Below are 16,232 nucleotides of genomic sequence, written 5' to 3' on the forward strand. Positions count from 1 at the left end.
GCTCAGTGTGACTAACGGAACCGTTCGCCTGCACGCCCGCAGCCATGCCCGTGGGCTCAAGCCATCGACTTGCTATGAGATCGGCCAATGCACTGCCTATGGCGGATACCCTGGAAAGCACCATGTCTACACCCTGCACATGTTGGCTTGCAGCGTCTATGACCCTCGTCACTTTTCCAACCCCCATACTCGAGTACGCTCCTCGTTCGGGGTTGGCTCAGGCACAGCCCGCAGATATTTACAGTCTCTTCCTCTCCACAAACCTATCCGGGCGCAGCATTTTCTCCTACAATCGTCGCAAATGCCTTGTTTTGGACCGGCTTTCCTTCCCAATCCAGTCTACTACACACCACGTTAAGTCGTCTCCCCTGGCGGCTGTTCCTTAATTCAACTTTCTGTCCCCCGGCTGCCTATCATCATCCCGTAGGAACAGCACCGACTCGTCCAAGACATGATCACTAGCTCATAGCCGTCTGTCGTACCACTAGATCTGGAACGTTTAGCACACATTAACCACGTCCCCACTTGAGCCTCTGATCTCTCCTAGCCCCATCATTCTCCAACTTAAGATATATACCATCCATCGCCTCGTCCGTCCGTCATGTCCGAACTCACTGAGACAGGAGGCCTCCCATTGGACTTGAAGACCCACCAGCAACAGCAACCTAAAGACAGCATTATTCATCAACCAACACTACCCAGAGTCGAATATTGCACAACATCACAGTCACCTAACAACTCATCCAAGGGAACCAAGGCTACTAGCCCTCGCCGTCGTCCTGGAACCATCAAACAAGCGCCATCCGGCCCCCACACCGGCTCCTCCCGCTCTGAGCAACAGCCAGCCTTGAGCCCTACAGACATGTCGTCTCACAACCCATCAATCCACTACACCCGGACTGGTCGTATCAGCAAAGCAAAGAAAGGATTGAAAGTACACAACTGCGAGAATTGCGGAAGAGTAAGTCCCAATATACACATACTGCCATCAGCTCCACGATGCAGACGTCTAGCTGCGTATGAGCTGCAGGTATTGCACCGTACCTTGTTGCAGCCAAACGTATTTGCTCAGTCACTAGATATTACTATGATGTTTGCAGTGTATCTTTGCTGACCAACTACTAGTCTTACACCCGGGCCGAGCACCTAAGGTCAGTTTTTATTCCCATCAGAAACTAAAGCGTCACTAACAGCGTATGTCAGACGGCACCAGAAGAACCATGCTCAAGAAGACGCACTTGTCTGTCAGGTTTCAGGATGTGGCAAGACCTTCTTCCGGATTGATCTTCTTCATAGGCATCAGGAACGACAGTATGCGGAACCGACATGACTCCCAAAGACAGTATACTGACTTTGAGCAGCAACGAGCCTGGAAGAGACACTCCCCAGCAGAGTCCGGAGGGCTCACCAGAGCCAGCGTCTATCGCTATACCCGCCTCCATGCCCGCTCTCGCGTCACCCATAATGGAAGTGACATCGAACCCCCCAACCACTTCCTATTACCAGCCCGTATCTCCCATGCTGGAGACGGTGCCATTCACAAGGTACAACCACGCTTCGTTTCGTACTCCCAGAACGCCTCAAAATCTCTCGTCAAGTTCTAGTCTCATTCCTCGTTCTTCTCCTCATACTACGTCTAGCCCCAAGTGAGTTTCATTGCACATGATCGAGCACTTCTTTCTTCTTTCTTCTTGTCTCGTCTCATATTCTCTACTTGAACGCACACTCATTCTATTCCAGTCAACTCAAGCATCCCCGTTCACAATACAACCGATCTTCTGCAGCTGTGCCCGTGCCCATGGATGCTATGACACCGGGTCTATGGCACGAACCGTACAGTCCCACCCCCGGGTACTCCTCCTCAAGTGGGTATGCATCGCCGATCGCATCGACCGACTTCCCCACATTTGGCAGCGCACCTTACCATCGAGCGCGCACACCTTCGAACGCATCTATTATCGACCCATCATGGTCATACCAATCACGGTCGCCAGCGTCTACCACCTCGACCATGGCATTCACATGGGGTTCGAACGACAAAGGATCGACTGCTTCAAACCTCGCCTACATGAATGCCTGTTCCTACCCAATGACGACTATGTCGATCCCTACAAGTATGGATACAATGGCTGGATACGGACACTTTGGTCCACGGACAATGATTCAGAGAGACGAAGAGGAGGGGGTGATTCTCTTTGGAGACGAACAATATGGTATGGCTTCGATCGCACACACCCATCCATTTGAGCAATATCTTGACTATTACTGGAGGCTCTTTCATCCCACTTTCCCCGTCGTCCATCGATCTACCTCTGTGAACCCGTCCCCGATGCTGCGCGCAGCCATGGTCGCCATAGGCAGCCAGTACTCGACCGATTCCAGCGACAAGAAGAAGGGCCGAGACCTCCACGACCGATGTTTGAAGTTGCTTGAACGGGTAGGTTAGACGCATGTCGTACTGATCTCGACTGACGTGAAGCAGAGAGACCACGAAGCTTCGACGGAACCAGATCGTTTATGCGATTTCCAGACGATGTTTCTTATCGAGATACTATCCCAGTACCGTGCCCGACGGGCTGCTAAGGTTTTGTCGTCGCGCTTTGACAAAGTGTATCACAAGGTAGGTTGAGTATAATTCGAGACGGCAGCAGACAGCTGACAATGTCAGGCTATTGAGAATTGCAGGAGCATGACTCCAAAGATGGCGGATTTGGTCGCAAGCCCTTCTCCGAACCATTGGGCTCACTGGGTCGAGCTAGCCACCTGGCAACGCCTGCTCTTGTCTTGTTTCGTTCTTGAGTCACAGCAGCGTCTCCTACTCGCTCGTGAATCTTTACCTTCCTTGATCCACGATTGTCATTTGGACATTCCGTTGCCGGCAGACAGTTCTCTTTGGGATGCGACGACTTCGACCGAATGGGCTACAGCTGCCCAACGGCATCTTTATACACCATCATACGTTGACGAAATAACTCCCAGGTCTCTAACAGGCCCTCTTGATACTTTCCAATCATTTGTCATACTCGCCGTGCACTACAATCGCAACGAAACCCCGGCACCATACATTTCCTCCTCGACAGCTTCGAACCTTGAATCTCTTCTCGATTCTGCGCCTGCCACCACACGAATGCTTCTCGTAGCAAAACTGGTGCAAGTGACCCCTATCCGTGCACTTGTAGCCGTTGCGAGCGAGTCATGGATCTTCTCGGAGAAGGTCGCAACCCCACAAGCCTTTGCTGCACTAAAGACTACGCTTCGCACATGGGTCACACAGCTATGGTCTACCAGCGAGCCAGAAGGTGTACCGGTCAAGGAAGCACTAAAATTATCAATCAAGATTCTGCAACAAGCTGTCGAGGAGCAGCGAGATTCTGTGCCATTAGAGGTGGGTACAGATATGAGCATCTTCTTTGCCGCTCTAGTTCTGTGGATCATCACTGTCGCAGCGAACACACGAACGAAAGGACTACACCAGACAGCCAAACAGCAAAGCCGACGGCAGAGTCATTCCGAATCGTCACCGATCTTCAAGTCAGCCTGGATACCTACAACCCCTTCAGCACAATCCATAGGCCATGCTTCATCTTCATCAGTTCGACACACACTAGCACCTTCCAATAGCCAGCCGCAATCACCAATCATTGAAGCTACAGCGGAAAATCCTCTTCTTTCGCATGCGCAGATCATCATCAACACCATAAGTTTCCTCACCGATACCCTAGCCCTCTCCGATAACACTATTTCCCTACGCCAGTCTCCCGCAGATCATGCACGTCGTCAAGCAGGCTGCGTAAGCCTACTTCTCTGGGTCAAACTCCGACTTCGTGGCGTCCCGCTTGAAGACCAGAGTGGAGCTGCCGATACCTGGATCAACAAGTCTGGCGATAGGCTTGGCGAGCTTCTCGAAGGTGTCGTCGGATCCATTGAACGCATTCTAAAGAAAGGCTGGAGTGATTGGGGAATATAACCCAGTCGCTTGTTTCGTTCGCTCCTCTTTCCTACTTCTGGGCCTGCACCTTGCATCTTGGATTTTCATATCACTTTGCATACCCTGTTATACTGTCCAATCTTCTCTGCTCCGATTTTTGTGTTTCGTCTCTGCTTTCTTCATAGCGCGGCATTGGTATGTACGGGCAAGAAGGATACGATTTCATGACTGTTTACGGCGGATACCCCTGTTTACTTGCTTTATGCTCCTGCGATTCGTTATTTGCAGTTTGTACTCTCGAGTACGTTGCGATCACACTCTATATTTCGGTTGCCATACATAAGTTATATCTTACTACTCACGAAGATTGCATTGTTGGGACATTCAAACTCATGTGTTACATACCCGCTTCATGTCGTTTTAATCTTGGTCGAACATCTTGTATATTACAAAGCCTACAATAAAGACCATACACGGGCATAGCCCTGATGCTAAGAAGCCAATCACCCTTGCGCTTGTCACAAATGGAGGATCTTCGTGAGACTAAGAGGGCCATGTCCACTTATCTTCCTAACCAACTTCGCGGTACTCACATGCCGAATCCTGCAGGAATGCATGCTTATATGCAATTAGGCCACCACCACCCAACACTATGTGGAAAACATTCTAGATCATTCCCTGTTAGAGAAGACAAGTAAGGCAGGCAATAATTTACCCCTCACATCCAGCGCCGTCCCCTAAGCCATTCTACCTCCTTCTCAGTCTTCCTCCATCCACGATCCTCAACTCTATTTCCTCTCGTCCTCACAAACACTAGCTCATCCCTTTTCTGCTGCACATGTGCATCGTCCACCTTCTTCTTCTTCTTCCTCTTTTGGACGAGCGGGTACTCAGGTTGACGGTCCGGATAGTATGTAGTATAGCGATTGCTGTATCTTTCTGATCCAAGAGGGTGAATTGAAAAGTGTGAGTTGTAAAGATCGTAAGTAACACTCCTGTGCGCGATTTCAGCAGCAGACATGGAAGTTGAAAGACGCTTGGGAATATACGGGTATATAGAGCCGCGTGATGTGAACCATGATGGGAGGCGCTCATAGCTGGACGGGCCTTGGGTGCTTCCGAAAGGAGATGGGTGCACGATGCGTGTTCGACGCCCTAGTCCTGTTGAAGTTGACTGTATACTTGTATCTTGTTGGTAGTGTTCGCGACCGTGATAGTCGTTAGTCAAGAGCTCTCGCTGCATGGCCCTTGGGCTTTTGCCGTTAAGGAAGAATGGTGTCATTGTTGTAAATTTGCTAATAAGCTGACTAGCGAACTTGAGGTTATGGTTAGTCTGATTTGTGGATGTGCTTCTATAGTTGTAATATACAACGACCGCATCAGAAAGTTTGTTGATGGACGTGAGACCTGGTGGTTTGCTTGTTGGGCTGGACACGTCCGGGCGTATCTAGTAGTCTAGAGACAAGCGGGGGGTGGGCGAATGTCTCAGATGGTTGTAGTTGAAGATTAGGCCTGGTAGTCTCGCCATGTGGATAGCACGGTTGTCGGAATGCGAGGTATGATGCGCGAATCAAAGGTAGGTCTTTTGAGTAAGAAGATCAAAGGTTATGAACATCGCCAAGGTATACTGCCAGGTATAAACATATCACCCCCTACCATCCGCCTTTGAGATGCGTCATCCCACAGCTCGTCCCCTACATCTTTGCCCTCCGCTGCAAATAAAGCCTAATGGCGACGGCCGCTATATATGTTAGCCTGTCGAATAGTCTCTCACCATGTTTTCGGATTTATTACTTACCAACAACAGCAGCCAAGCTTTTCAGGCCTACTAGACCCATAAACCACGCACCCCAGCCAAGTGCTCTACCCTGACGATCAAAGTTGGGTTTGACGTCGTTCATGCCAATAAACTTCTTCTGCTTTGCGAGTGTGTATGGCGGGTACCTGACGTCCATGAGACCCTCAAGCCAGGCTGGTGTGGTAGTCACACTCCTGCGGTGGGTAAAGGTATCGAAACTGGCCTTGCCTCTGTATGCGCCCTGGCCACTTGTTCCGACGCCACCAAAAGGCATGGTGGGTATGGAGCCGTGAAAGAAACCGTCGTTGAGAGAGGCACCTCCGCTGCGCGTTTGTCCCATGATTTGTTCCAACTCGGCCTTATTTCCAAAGGCGTAGGTGCCGAGGGGGGTGTCGTGGATCTCGTTTGCGATCCGAATGGCTTCGTCTAGGTTGGCGACGGGCAGGATGGGTAGGAGGGGGCCGAAGGATTCGGAGGTGACCATGCTGTCGTTCATGTCGTTGATCTGGACGACGGTGGGTTCGATGAAGAGGTCGGATTCGTCCATTGTGCCGCCGATGACAATCTTGCCGTTGCTAGCGTCGAGCATCTTCTTCATGCGCTGGAACTGGCGCTCGTTGACTATGCGGCCATAGTCGGGCGAGTTCCGAGCGCCGTCTGGGTAGAAATCATGGAGCTGCTTCTTCATCTCCTCGATGAAGGCCGGGACGATCTCGCGGTCGACAAAGGTGCAGTTCTGGCTGAGGCAGACCTGGCCTGCGTTGAGTGTCTTGGCCCATAGTAACCTCCTCGCGGCGAGCTTTGGGTCGGCGTGCTTTGTAACAATGGCGGGGTTCCTGCCTCCCAGCTCGAGCGTGAGGGGCGTGAGCGTCTCGGCCGCCTTCTTCGCGATGATTTTGGCGACGACCTCTCCGCCAGTGTAGAAGATCTTGTCCCACTTCTGATCGAGCAGGGCCGTCGTCTCGGGGATGGCGCCCTGGATGCACGTGTAGCAGTCAGGGTCGAGGGACTCGCGCAGGATCTTCTCGATTGCGACGGCGGCGTTGGGGGCCGACTCGGAGGGCTTGACGATGGCCGTGCATCCTGCTGCGATGGCGCCGATGAGAGGGCCGAGGGTGAGTTGGATGGGGAAGTTGTAGGCGCCAATGATGAGCACGGTGCCCAATGGGTCCTTCTTGATGCGTGGACTGAGGGGCATGTTTGTCCACGGGATGTCAGTCGCCTTCTCGTCCTTTGCGAAGCGCGGCACGTTGTTGGCCATCCAGATGCAGTCGTTCATGCACCACGAGATCTCGGTCAGGTATGTCTCGAACGACGGCTTGCCCAGGTCGCGCTTGCATGCCTCCTTGATGAGCTCTTCATTGTCCTTGAAGCCCCAGTACAGCTTCCGCAGCTGCTGGATGCGGTACTCGAGCGGCTTGGTCTTGTGCGAGAGGAAGCTGGCGCGTACCTTCGCGCACATGGGCGCGATGTCGTCCATGGGCGTGTGCTCGAAAGGGGCTAGTTCCGCCATGATGGTCTGCGTGGTATCGTGTGAGCGGGCAGGAGAACGGGTCCTGGGACAGGTAGTAGACGCCAATGGCCAGCTATAAGCTTCAGAGCCATGTCAGCGACGGCGTTTCACAGGCGCGCAGTCGTGCCTCGGTCCCGTGCAGGTGCATCAGCAGCGGGGCGTACACTAGCTCCTACCAGCCTTAGCGCGAACGGCCCCTCTCCAATATGTTCGCCCGCCGGCCCGTATGCCATGCGAGTCCCGCCGGATCGACCATCTATACTGACAAGGCTGTTTCGAACCCTCTTGACACTCACATTGATTCGTAATACATAACTAAAAACAGTGCGACCTAAACGTTGGGGGTATCTTATATATCTGCCATCTCGTATCGAGGTCGCGGGTGGCCTCGCCGTATTAATGCATATACCAAAAACTCCGACCCGCATGCTAAGCTTTGACTGAGCTTTCCTCCAAACCTCATCTGCTACTCGTGAGGCGTATAAGATCAGGCTCGTCCCCGCCAACCTTAGTCTTCTTGCTCTCCTTGCTCTCCTTGACAAAGTACGTATCCCGCTTTCCATGCAACTCCTGGTGCAGCAAATCAGTCAAGCTCTGCATCATAGCTGCCTCGGTGCTTTGTTTCGTTCGCTGTTTATCGATCGTGTGGTGCCTGATAAACTGGCCTGTACACTTGCTCGTAATCCATGTATGCTCGGTCAGACCCGGGTATCCCATCGCATCGTTGCATGGTATCTCGACAATGTTGGTACCGTTCGGATTGAAATCGTATCGAATGTATTCCGAAAACGCCTTCTGCTCGTGTGACCACTCCTTGGCCCACCGCTTGCAGTCTGGATAGCGCACACCAGTCGGGCACTCTTTCCATGCATCTAGCATATCGAAGGTATGTGGAAGGGACTGCGCAATAACAACGCCAGTGTTGAGGGCGAGCTTCCCGCGGCTATCTTCGGACGCGTGTTCGTCGCCGTTGAGCGTTTGTCGTGTATCAAAGGGCATGGCGATGCTGGTTTCCGGTGTGATACCCCAGCGATTGAAGAGCCATTCGATCGGGACTTCGAGGTGGCTTATCGTTGCGTCGGCGTCAATAAAGATGACAAACTTGTACTTCTTAAGGAGGGCGTGGAGAACGTGCGGCTTCACCCATGTGTTGTGCATTCCCTCCATGTCGTGCGCATTGATGAAGCGGTAGTCGTAGCCGTGTATTTGCGCTGTACAATGTCAGTGCTACAGCGACGACGTGAAAATCGCAAGTTGGTACGAACCGTAAAAGAAGTGGTTCATAAAGGCCGCGCTGACCATACCACCATCGCCCTCCGACTTCATCGTCTCCCAGTTCAGACGGTCTTTGTTCCACAGCTCATTCTTCTTGTTGGGTACCCTAGTATCGATGTCCACAATCAATATTTCGCTCCTAAGTGGTTCTCTCCACCATGGCGCATCTTCTTTCACTTCGTGTACTTTTCCCGACGCGTCGGTATACGATGGATCGTCTATGGGGTGCCGTATGGATTCGTAGAGCCTGAGGAAGGAGTCGCTGATCGTAGGCTTGCCAAAAACTGGGCGGTCGTTGTTGCAGACATCGTTGGCTGCCTCCTTTGCGGATTCCTTAATCTTCTCGACCACCTTGGAACCGCTTTCATGCAGCCCGGCTGTCGTCGAAATTATCAGGATGCATATGATAACAAACACACCACTGATGATCGCCAGTTTGTTGTATGACATGATAGGGCCCGGCATGTTGGTGAAGCCTAGGAGGGTTGCCAGGAGAGAAGAAGTAGAGTTGGGAGACAGGTCAGTCGTAAGAAGCGTGGCGAAGTCAGACAAGCGGGAGGGGGATGAATTAGTTAGTGGTCAACTCCCAGCCGCCACAGCCTCGTAAAAGGAAAAAATTAGGAAAAGACAATGCAGTTGTCACCGACTATGCAAGACTATCGAGCAAGATGCAATCATAAAAGGGGTCAAAACCGTTTTCACTAACCAGCACTCCCAAGGCTACCACGGATGGCACCCTAGGAGAAGAACTCTGTTCTTCGTATCGTTACTGGTTCGACATGCAGGGCTGAGCATGCCGGGAGCGGCGGGAAGCCGTTCGAGATGATCGCTGACGCTAGGAGTATACATCACGATCCCCTAGAGCGATAGTGGCGTGTCGTCTAGTCCTTTTTCCCACTAGCCTCCCCATCCGTCAGCCGGCACATCCACGGTGAAATATCCAATACGTTGCCCAAGATGTCCGAACCAAATAAACTTTCCGCGATGAAATCATCGCATTCGCGTCTCTCGTGTCGCTTCCTCAACACATCCCAACTAACGGCTGACAGAACCCAGCTGGAAATCTGACAGTACCGTGCACCATGCCGACGGGAGATATAATGCTGGAACAATGGCACCTCTCACATGGCGATGTCAACCTACTACACAATCCCTGAGCCCAGCTGGACAACATGCGCTAAGTAATCCTGGGACCTATCGTATTTATAACCAATCTTGCTGCGCCTCTGCAAGCCCACTCGTCTTCATGCTCCCGAGGCCGAGCCACGTCGTCGCACACTCTTGGCTGAAGCTACCTGGTCTTCACATTTAGCATAGTTGACAAGGACCCAAGCTTCCTTTCATCTTTGTCAGGCTTTGTTTATCTGTGGTGTTTACCACACGCATAATTACGGAGACACAGTTTCCTTTGGTCACATCCCCTCCGAAAACGAAGCCTGCATTGAACAGTTGACCTGTATCAGGGCTTGTTATCGTTACTGATATGGTTAGCATTCTAAATGAACGTATCTGAACGTCTTGATAGAGGATTCTGCAGCGAGTGGGAACGATCTATAAGCAAAGGATCGCGACAAAACATCATTAGGAAAAAGATATTGGACGCCTGATATGGATGCAGCCCTTGCATTTGACTGCTGGAACATGTTGTCTTCAGCTTGCCGCTATGCTTCTTTGATTGTCTGCTGACTTTCTGAAAGTACAGCGTCAGATCCTTCGATTCGCGCTTTCCTCATGCGGGCTTACAAATGCGCTGCATTACAAAGCAGACGCCTTATGGGATATCGAAATACTTAAAGCACCACGAAATGGCAAACTCAAAGGACTGTATTCAAATCTACAAAGGCATCCTTGCAACCATGGAATCAACTACTCGACCAATTCGTGCCGCGCTCATCGGGCTTTCTTCTTCAGCTGTCACATCGTGGGCTTCGGCGGCCCACCTCCCAGCTCTCCTTACTGCAACTGGCCGCTCGAAGATCACCATCAGCGCATTGTCAAACAGCAGCGTTGACGCTGCACAGTCGGCGATTCAGAAATATGGACTTCCAGACGGAACCAAGGCATACGGGTCGCCAGAAGATCTTGCGGCGGATCCAGACATCGATCTGGTAATATGCAATACACGGGTTGATAAGCATTTCGAGACGATCTTTCCAAGTGTCAAAGCTGGTAAGGATGTTTACGTCGAATGGCCAATTGCTGCCAACAGAGAACATATCAATGAGCTCATTGAAGCGGCGAAGAACAGTGGATCGAGGGTTGCGGTGGGTCTGCAGAGACGCTGGGCGCCACCGGTGGTCAAGTTGCGAGATGTCTTGGATAGTGGAAAAGGTAGATTAGGCAAAGTGCTGAGCTCCGACGTTCGTGCTTTCGGTGGAACGATGGACAGGGAGATTTTACCCCTAGGTTTGAAATACTTTGCAGACAAGGACATTGGCGGCAATCCGATCGTGATAGGTGTTGGTCATGGTAAGCACCTCATCGGCGCAAAACTTGTTTAGTGCTAACGGTAGCAGTGCTTGACGCCGTACTTTCGGTCGTCGGCCAACTCGATCCAGCATCCGTCCACTCTAAAACACAGATTCAGCGCCCCAACGTTCGCATACGCGACCCTAAAAGTATGCAGGTTGTTGAGAAAACAACATCAAACGTCCCCGACCTCCTTTCCGTACATGCCGCTATAGAACCCTCGCCGCTTACTGTTCCCAACGCAACACTTTCCTTTCTGTTTCGTCGCGGCCAGCCATTTCCTGGAACGCCAGCCCTCACCTGGACTATCAATTGCGAATATGGCGAGATCCGCGTTACGTCAGCCACGAGTTCGTCTTTCCAGAATAGCGAAAATGATGGTCCAGTAGTGATTCAAGTTCACCACTTCGATACTGAGCAAGTGGAGATTATCGGCTGGGATTGGAGTGATATGCAGAAGGAGATACCGATTGTCGGAAGGGATGTTATGGGGTGCCTCTTTGCCTTTGCGGATGGCAATGAGGAGGGAAATGGGTGGGTGGGCTTGGGGGACGCTGCAAGGTACGCGCAAACGATCGAAAGCTTCCTGGAGGAGTAAGCAGTATGATTGCGTGCTATAGTCGCATCAAATCTCCGCACTTTCATCGTTACTTTAGAGGTCACGTATGACTGATGGGCCTCTGAAAGTGTTTCAAATAATTGAATTGAAGTTCTTGCATCTTCATGCATCATACTCTCTTCCTAAGCTTACTTCACAACTAACGGTTTTGCGCCAACCCTTGCTGCCTCTGCATTTAGCGCGTCTACTTCCGCTTGAACCAATGGAATGCCACTCTGCTCTCTTTCCTGCTGTTGTATCTGCTCGAGCTCACCTGGGAAGTAGATTCTCTCTACCCCAGCTGCCTTCTCAGCACCCGTGACTCTGTCGTACAAGATCTGCATCCTCTCCCTGAAGTCATCTAAGCTCATGAAAAGGTCTGGTTTCACAGCGACGAGGAAGTGACCGACGTCTGATGGTCTAGACGGATCGTAAGGATTGGTTACATCGCCTGCAAATGCCGAACCGGAAAGTACGCCAGAGAAGACATCCATCATTACAGCTAGACCTGAACCCTTGGGGCCACCCATAGGGAGCATTACGCCGCCATCTAATGCCGCTTCTGGGTCATCGGTCGGCTTCCCATCTTTATCCAAGGCCCAGTCCAAAGGTATCTTCTCTCCCCTCCTCTTTGCTTTGTAGATCTTTCCTCTAGCTGCAATCGATGGCGCCATGTCCAACACGAACGGCTGGTCTTTGCCAGGCGCGCCACATGCAATTGGCGAAACACCCAGCAGCTTACTCTTACCACCCCAAGCCGGCAACGCAGGACTAGAGTTTGTGAATACCAAACTCATCATATCGGCATCGAGGGCCTTCTGGACTACCCAAGCGCTCATACCAAAGTGATTGGAATGCTTGATACTGGCCATGCCAATACCATACGTCTTCGCAGACTCGATACATGCAGCCATACCAGCATCGGCGGCAAGGAATCCGAAACCATTGTTGGCGTCGACTTGGGCGACGACTGGCGTGACTTGAGTGACAGTAGGTGTTGCTGCACTATTCAAGACGCCTTGGCGTACGCGTTCCATGTACGAAGGGATTCGGTTCATGCCGTGGGTGTCGACGCCACGGAGGTCGGCTGCTACGAGACATTTGGCGACGATGTTGGCGTTTTCGGGGGCGACTCCATTGCCAACCAGAACTGCGGTTACAAACGATCTTGCATCTTCTCCACTGACATATAGCTTAGTATCCATTGAAGATTCTGCCATGTTTGGGGTAGGAGGTTGAGATTGCCAAGGTGGGGGCGAAGCAATTGATGCTTCTGAGAATGCTTGTGTTGTGTCTTATACCCTTCTACGATCAAACAAGTGACTCACGATTCTCGAAAACTTTCCCATTTACAGAGACGCTTGTTGGGGTGTGAGATCTCCAGGTGGTACGTCGGAGTCATCCCGCGTTGTGGAGACTAAAACCTGCGGACTTTCCCCGCTCTTCTCCGCACCGCCTGCGTTCCGTCACTGTCCAAGTTCATCGAGGGGAAAAACCTAAAGCTCTACCTTGACATCAGTTTTCTACTACTATGGCCGGAGGTCTCCAAGATACAAGTCGTATGGAGTCCGACTAGATCGCAAGATCGTGAGTGGCTTCTAGTTGGTCGCCGAATGGAGAGAGCGTGGCGCAGCAAACAGAGTTGGGCCTTGACCATAGCATCTGGATAGGTAGCATTCACCGATACGAGTGCCATTTTCTTCAAGTGTAAATCAACTAGATCTCACGTCTTTCCATTGCTGATTACTTGCTTACCCTTTTCGTAAATTTGTTTTCGAGTACACTCATAGCGCAGTCGGTGTCAAGCATTCATACTCATTGCTATGCTTATCTGAACTTCAACAGCCACATCGTGTTTTTCGTAGTATTTGAGCTTTTTGAAAAAGCTCGTCGTGTGAAATGCGAGGGTACTCAGGTCTTAGGAAGTTTCTAAATTGTACAAAGAAGCTCACTTTTTTTTTGGAACTCAATGTCTGAAGCTACCTGATTCTGACATCGTCTCACTGCTCATCTTTCCTCGGTCTCGCCCAGAGCTTTTTGTCAGTACCAAAAGAGAGTGAGCAGTATGTCGCTTCCAGAAAACGTTGCTGTCGCTGCCTCCTCTTTCGCTGCCAAGCAGCACGTGTTTGCTCGTAACAAGTGCACCTGCCTCAGTACTCTCGTATCTCACCACACATCACTTCATTCCAGCTGGCCATCCGCACCACACACACCAGAGCCTTGAAACTGACAGCATGGACGACAAAGGCCCCAAGTGGCGTCTCGGTGGGTTCTGAGCGCCATTTCTCACTCAAATGTCTGGTTAACAATCCATAGAGCAAGCTAACAGTGGTCGAGCGATCTGCAACCAGGCAGCCTGCAAGCGCAACAAGGTCAAGATCGTGAAAGAAGAACTACGTATTGGTACTCACACGCTGTACGACGATGGAGAATCGACTAGGTGGTACATGGCCTGGCGCCACTGGTGAGTAATCCACATGCATCTGCAATCCTAGAAGCCTGGAGTAGTGGTCAGCGACACGTACTAATATGGCTTTAGGGGCTGCGCTACCAAGCACCAGATCGCAGGTTTGAAGGAAATCACCGGAGACGACCCAACAAAGGCACCAGGCTATGATCGACTCAGCCCGGAGAGTCAAGAACAGGTCCGGCTAGCTTTCGAAGAGGGCAAACCTGTCGACAAAGACTTCAAGGGCATACGCGAAGACCTAGCCAAGGACGCTCGGAAATACGCTAAAGAGTACACGGATGTGAGCTTCTACAAGATCGATGTCGCTCGCCGCGTGAGCGCTTGCCGTGGCGGCAACTGTCTTGACAAGAATGTGAAGATCACGAAGGGTGAACTCAGGCTAGGCCTGTCCATTCCGTTCGACGGGGAGCATGAAACCATGGTCTACAAGCACTGGGTGAGTCCTTCTTCAATGCTCATGCAGCACGACTAACGTCGACGAGATATGCATGTCCACCTACGACCTGGAACAAGTGTTGATTCGGGCGGGCGAAGACTCAATCGACGGCATCGATTCTCTTCCTGTAGACCTCGAGGAAGTTGTGACCAAGACTTTCGAGACGCGCAAGATCGTCGAACCGCCAGAGCGTAGAATCGAGTCACCCAAGAAGCCAAAGAAGGTGAAAGCCAAGAAGCCTGTTGTGAAGAAAGAGATGGAGGAAGAGGATGCTGAGGCTTTCGAAGCTACGACAAAGGTCGAGGAATCAGAACAAAAATTGGATATGAAGCCAGAAGATGCCGCTTCTCCGCCACTCCCTGCAAAGAATGTACCAGGCATGAGAGACCAGGTTGAAGAAACGGTTGGTTCACCGAAGGTTGCATCTGTTACTGTCAAGATGGAAGAAGCAGAAGGAGATAGCTCAGTCAAGATGGAAGATACTACAGCTCTAGTTGCTGAACCTAAAGCTAAGAAGTCGCGAGCGAAGAAGCGTTCCATAAAAGAGGTCGATGCTAGCAGCGAGGAAGAGCCTGAGTACATCCCCAAGAAGTCAAGGAGCCGCTCCATGCCATTCAAGGGAGCAGTTGGTCTCGTGTAGGTAGAGCTCTTACGTTCCACAGCAAATATGCGATGGAGAAGAGATTACAGGGAATACGTGGCGAGGAGTACGAGAATTACAATGCAAGGCAGCGTATGGAAGAACATCTGACAAAAGCATATATACATAGCTGAGATAATCTCAAGTGAGCCTCCTCCTGATCAACAGATGTACTAAGATTTCTCTGATCTTCATGTGACTATCAACAGTGGTCTCGAGCTTGTGTTCGCTCCGGCCGAGGATACATAGTAGGGTGACTTTCTACCCTCCTATCATACAGGGATTAGAGCTGACTGCCTGCATGTCTCCAACAACTAGGTTGTCTGGTCTTGTAAGATGTCTGCATATGCAGGCACGCCTAGGATGCGAACCTGCATTTATCCGGTAATCCTACCATGACGTCTAGGTTCAAAACCCACGGATGTACCTATCTCAAAGTCTCTCTGGAACCAAAGATCAGATAGCCTGGATCATCACAAGGTAGTCATGTTGTTACTATTGATCACCTGTTGGTACGTTTACCTACACAGACGAAGGATAGAATCTGTTGTATGGAAATGCAAATTTAAGCCACGAACCGGTAAGGTCGACTGTGCAAGCCACAAATGTGATGCGGTAAGCGTCAGCAGTACACGATAGGATCGGCCCGCCAAGTGCTTGTGACCCGAGGCCCAACTTGTGGAAGCTTATTGAGACGCTAAGCACATCAGACTGCTAGCTAAAGTCGCAGAAGTCGCAGAAACTCCCGCGATATCAGCATCTCACACGAGCTGACTTTCACCTACAGAGCAAGCAAATGATCAACGCAATGATAGCTCTCTGTTAGATACGAACCACATTGCAAGACCCACTTTGGTTGGTATTGATGAACCAACCACGTTTACACTAGACTTTGTCTCTGTGAGATATTGGACCCTCTTCAAATCCTTTGAGGGTTGATGTTTTTCTGGGTCAAAGTTCATCACTGAATGCATGACAGACTCGCGTTCGACCTTACCACATCGAAGCCAAACAGGCACGGCTAAACTAGATTGAGCGCCTCCATGTGTCCTATCTAACATGCCTTACAGTCTTGCTCCTTGATTCTTACAGTCTTCAACAACCT

The 16,232-nt window shown here is 51.1% G+C and overlaps 6 protein-coding genes across 6 annotated transcripts; 3 read left to right on the top strand and 3 right to left on the bottom strand.

The window, feature by feature from the left end:
• Nucleotides 1-601: 601 nt before the first annotated feature.
• Nucleotides 602-3,967, top strand: J4E82_007227 (uncharacterized protein; the record flags this gene model as incomplete). The annotated part of the gene is made up of 7 exons (XM_051733473.1): nt 602-961; nt 1,126-1,151; nt 1,204-1,311; nt 1,362-1,646; nt 1,741-2,437; nt 2,483-2,620; nt 2,669-3,967. 7 exons carry the CDS (start codon nt 602-604, stop codon nt 3,965-3,967), a joined length of 2,913 nt encoding a protein of 970 aa, XP_051586796.1.
• Nucleotides 3,968-5,622: 1,655 nt separating this feature from the next.
• J4E82_007228 (uncharacterized protein) lies at nt 5,623-7,239 on the bottom strand (the record flags this gene model as incomplete). The annotated part of the gene is made up of 2 exons (XM_051733474.1): nt 5,623-5,669; nt 5,727-7,239. 2 exons carry the CDS (start codon nt 7,237-7,239, stop codon nt 5,623-5,625), a joined length of 1,560 nt encoding a protein of 519 aa, XP_051586797.1.
• Nucleotides 7,240-7,698: 459 nt separating this feature from the next.
• J4E82_007229 (uncharacterized protein) lies at nt 7,699-8,979 on the bottom strand (the record flags this gene model as incomplete). The annotated part of the gene is made up of 2 exons (XM_051733475.1): nt 7,699-8,450; nt 8,505-8,979. 2 exons carry the CDS (start codon nt 8,977-8,979, stop codon nt 7,699-7,701), a joined length of 1,227 nt encoding a protein of 408 aa, XP_051586798.1.
• Nucleotides 8,980-10,319: 1,340 nt separating this feature from the next.
• Nucleotides 10,320-11,581, top strand: J4E82_007230 (uncharacterized protein; the record flags this gene model as incomplete). The annotated part of the gene is made up of 2 exons (XM_051733476.1): nt 10,320-10,983; nt 11,031-11,581. The coding sequence occupies 2 exons, from the start codon at nt 10,320-10,322 to the stop codon at nt 11,579-11,581; spliced, it is 1,215 nt and encodes a 404-aa protein (XP_051586799.1).
• Nucleotides 11,582-11,730: 149 nt separating this feature from the next.
• Nucleotides 11,731-12,801, bottom strand: J4E82_007231 (uncharacterized protein; the record flags this gene model as incomplete). Its single annotated transcript, XM_051733477.1, has 1 exon — nt 11,731-12,801. The coding sequence occupies one exon, from the start codon at nt 12,799-12,801 to the stop codon at nt 11,731-11,733; it is 1,071 nt and encodes a 356-aa protein (XP_051586800.1).
• Nucleotides 12,802-13,815: 1,014 nt separating this feature from the next.
• J4E82_007232 (uncharacterized protein) lies at nt 13,816-15,127 on the top strand (the record flags this gene model as incomplete). Its single annotated transcript, XM_051733478.1, has 4 exons — nt 13,816-13,846; nt 13,898-14,045; nt 14,121-14,487; nt 14,534-15,127. The coding sequence occupies 4 exons, from the start codon at nt 13,816-13,818 to the stop codon at nt 15,125-15,127; spliced, it is 1,140 nt and encodes a 379-aa protein (XP_051586801.1).
• Nucleotides 15,128-16,232: the final 1,105 nt, after the last annotated feature.

Source organism: Alternaria postmessia, assembly GCF_024291825.1.
Source record: "Alternaria postmessia strain BMP 2775 chromosome Unknown scaffold_47, whole genome shotgun sequence".
NCBI lineage: Eukaryota > Fungi > Ascomycota > Dothideomycetes > Pleosporales > Pleosporaceae > Alternaria > Alternaria postmessia.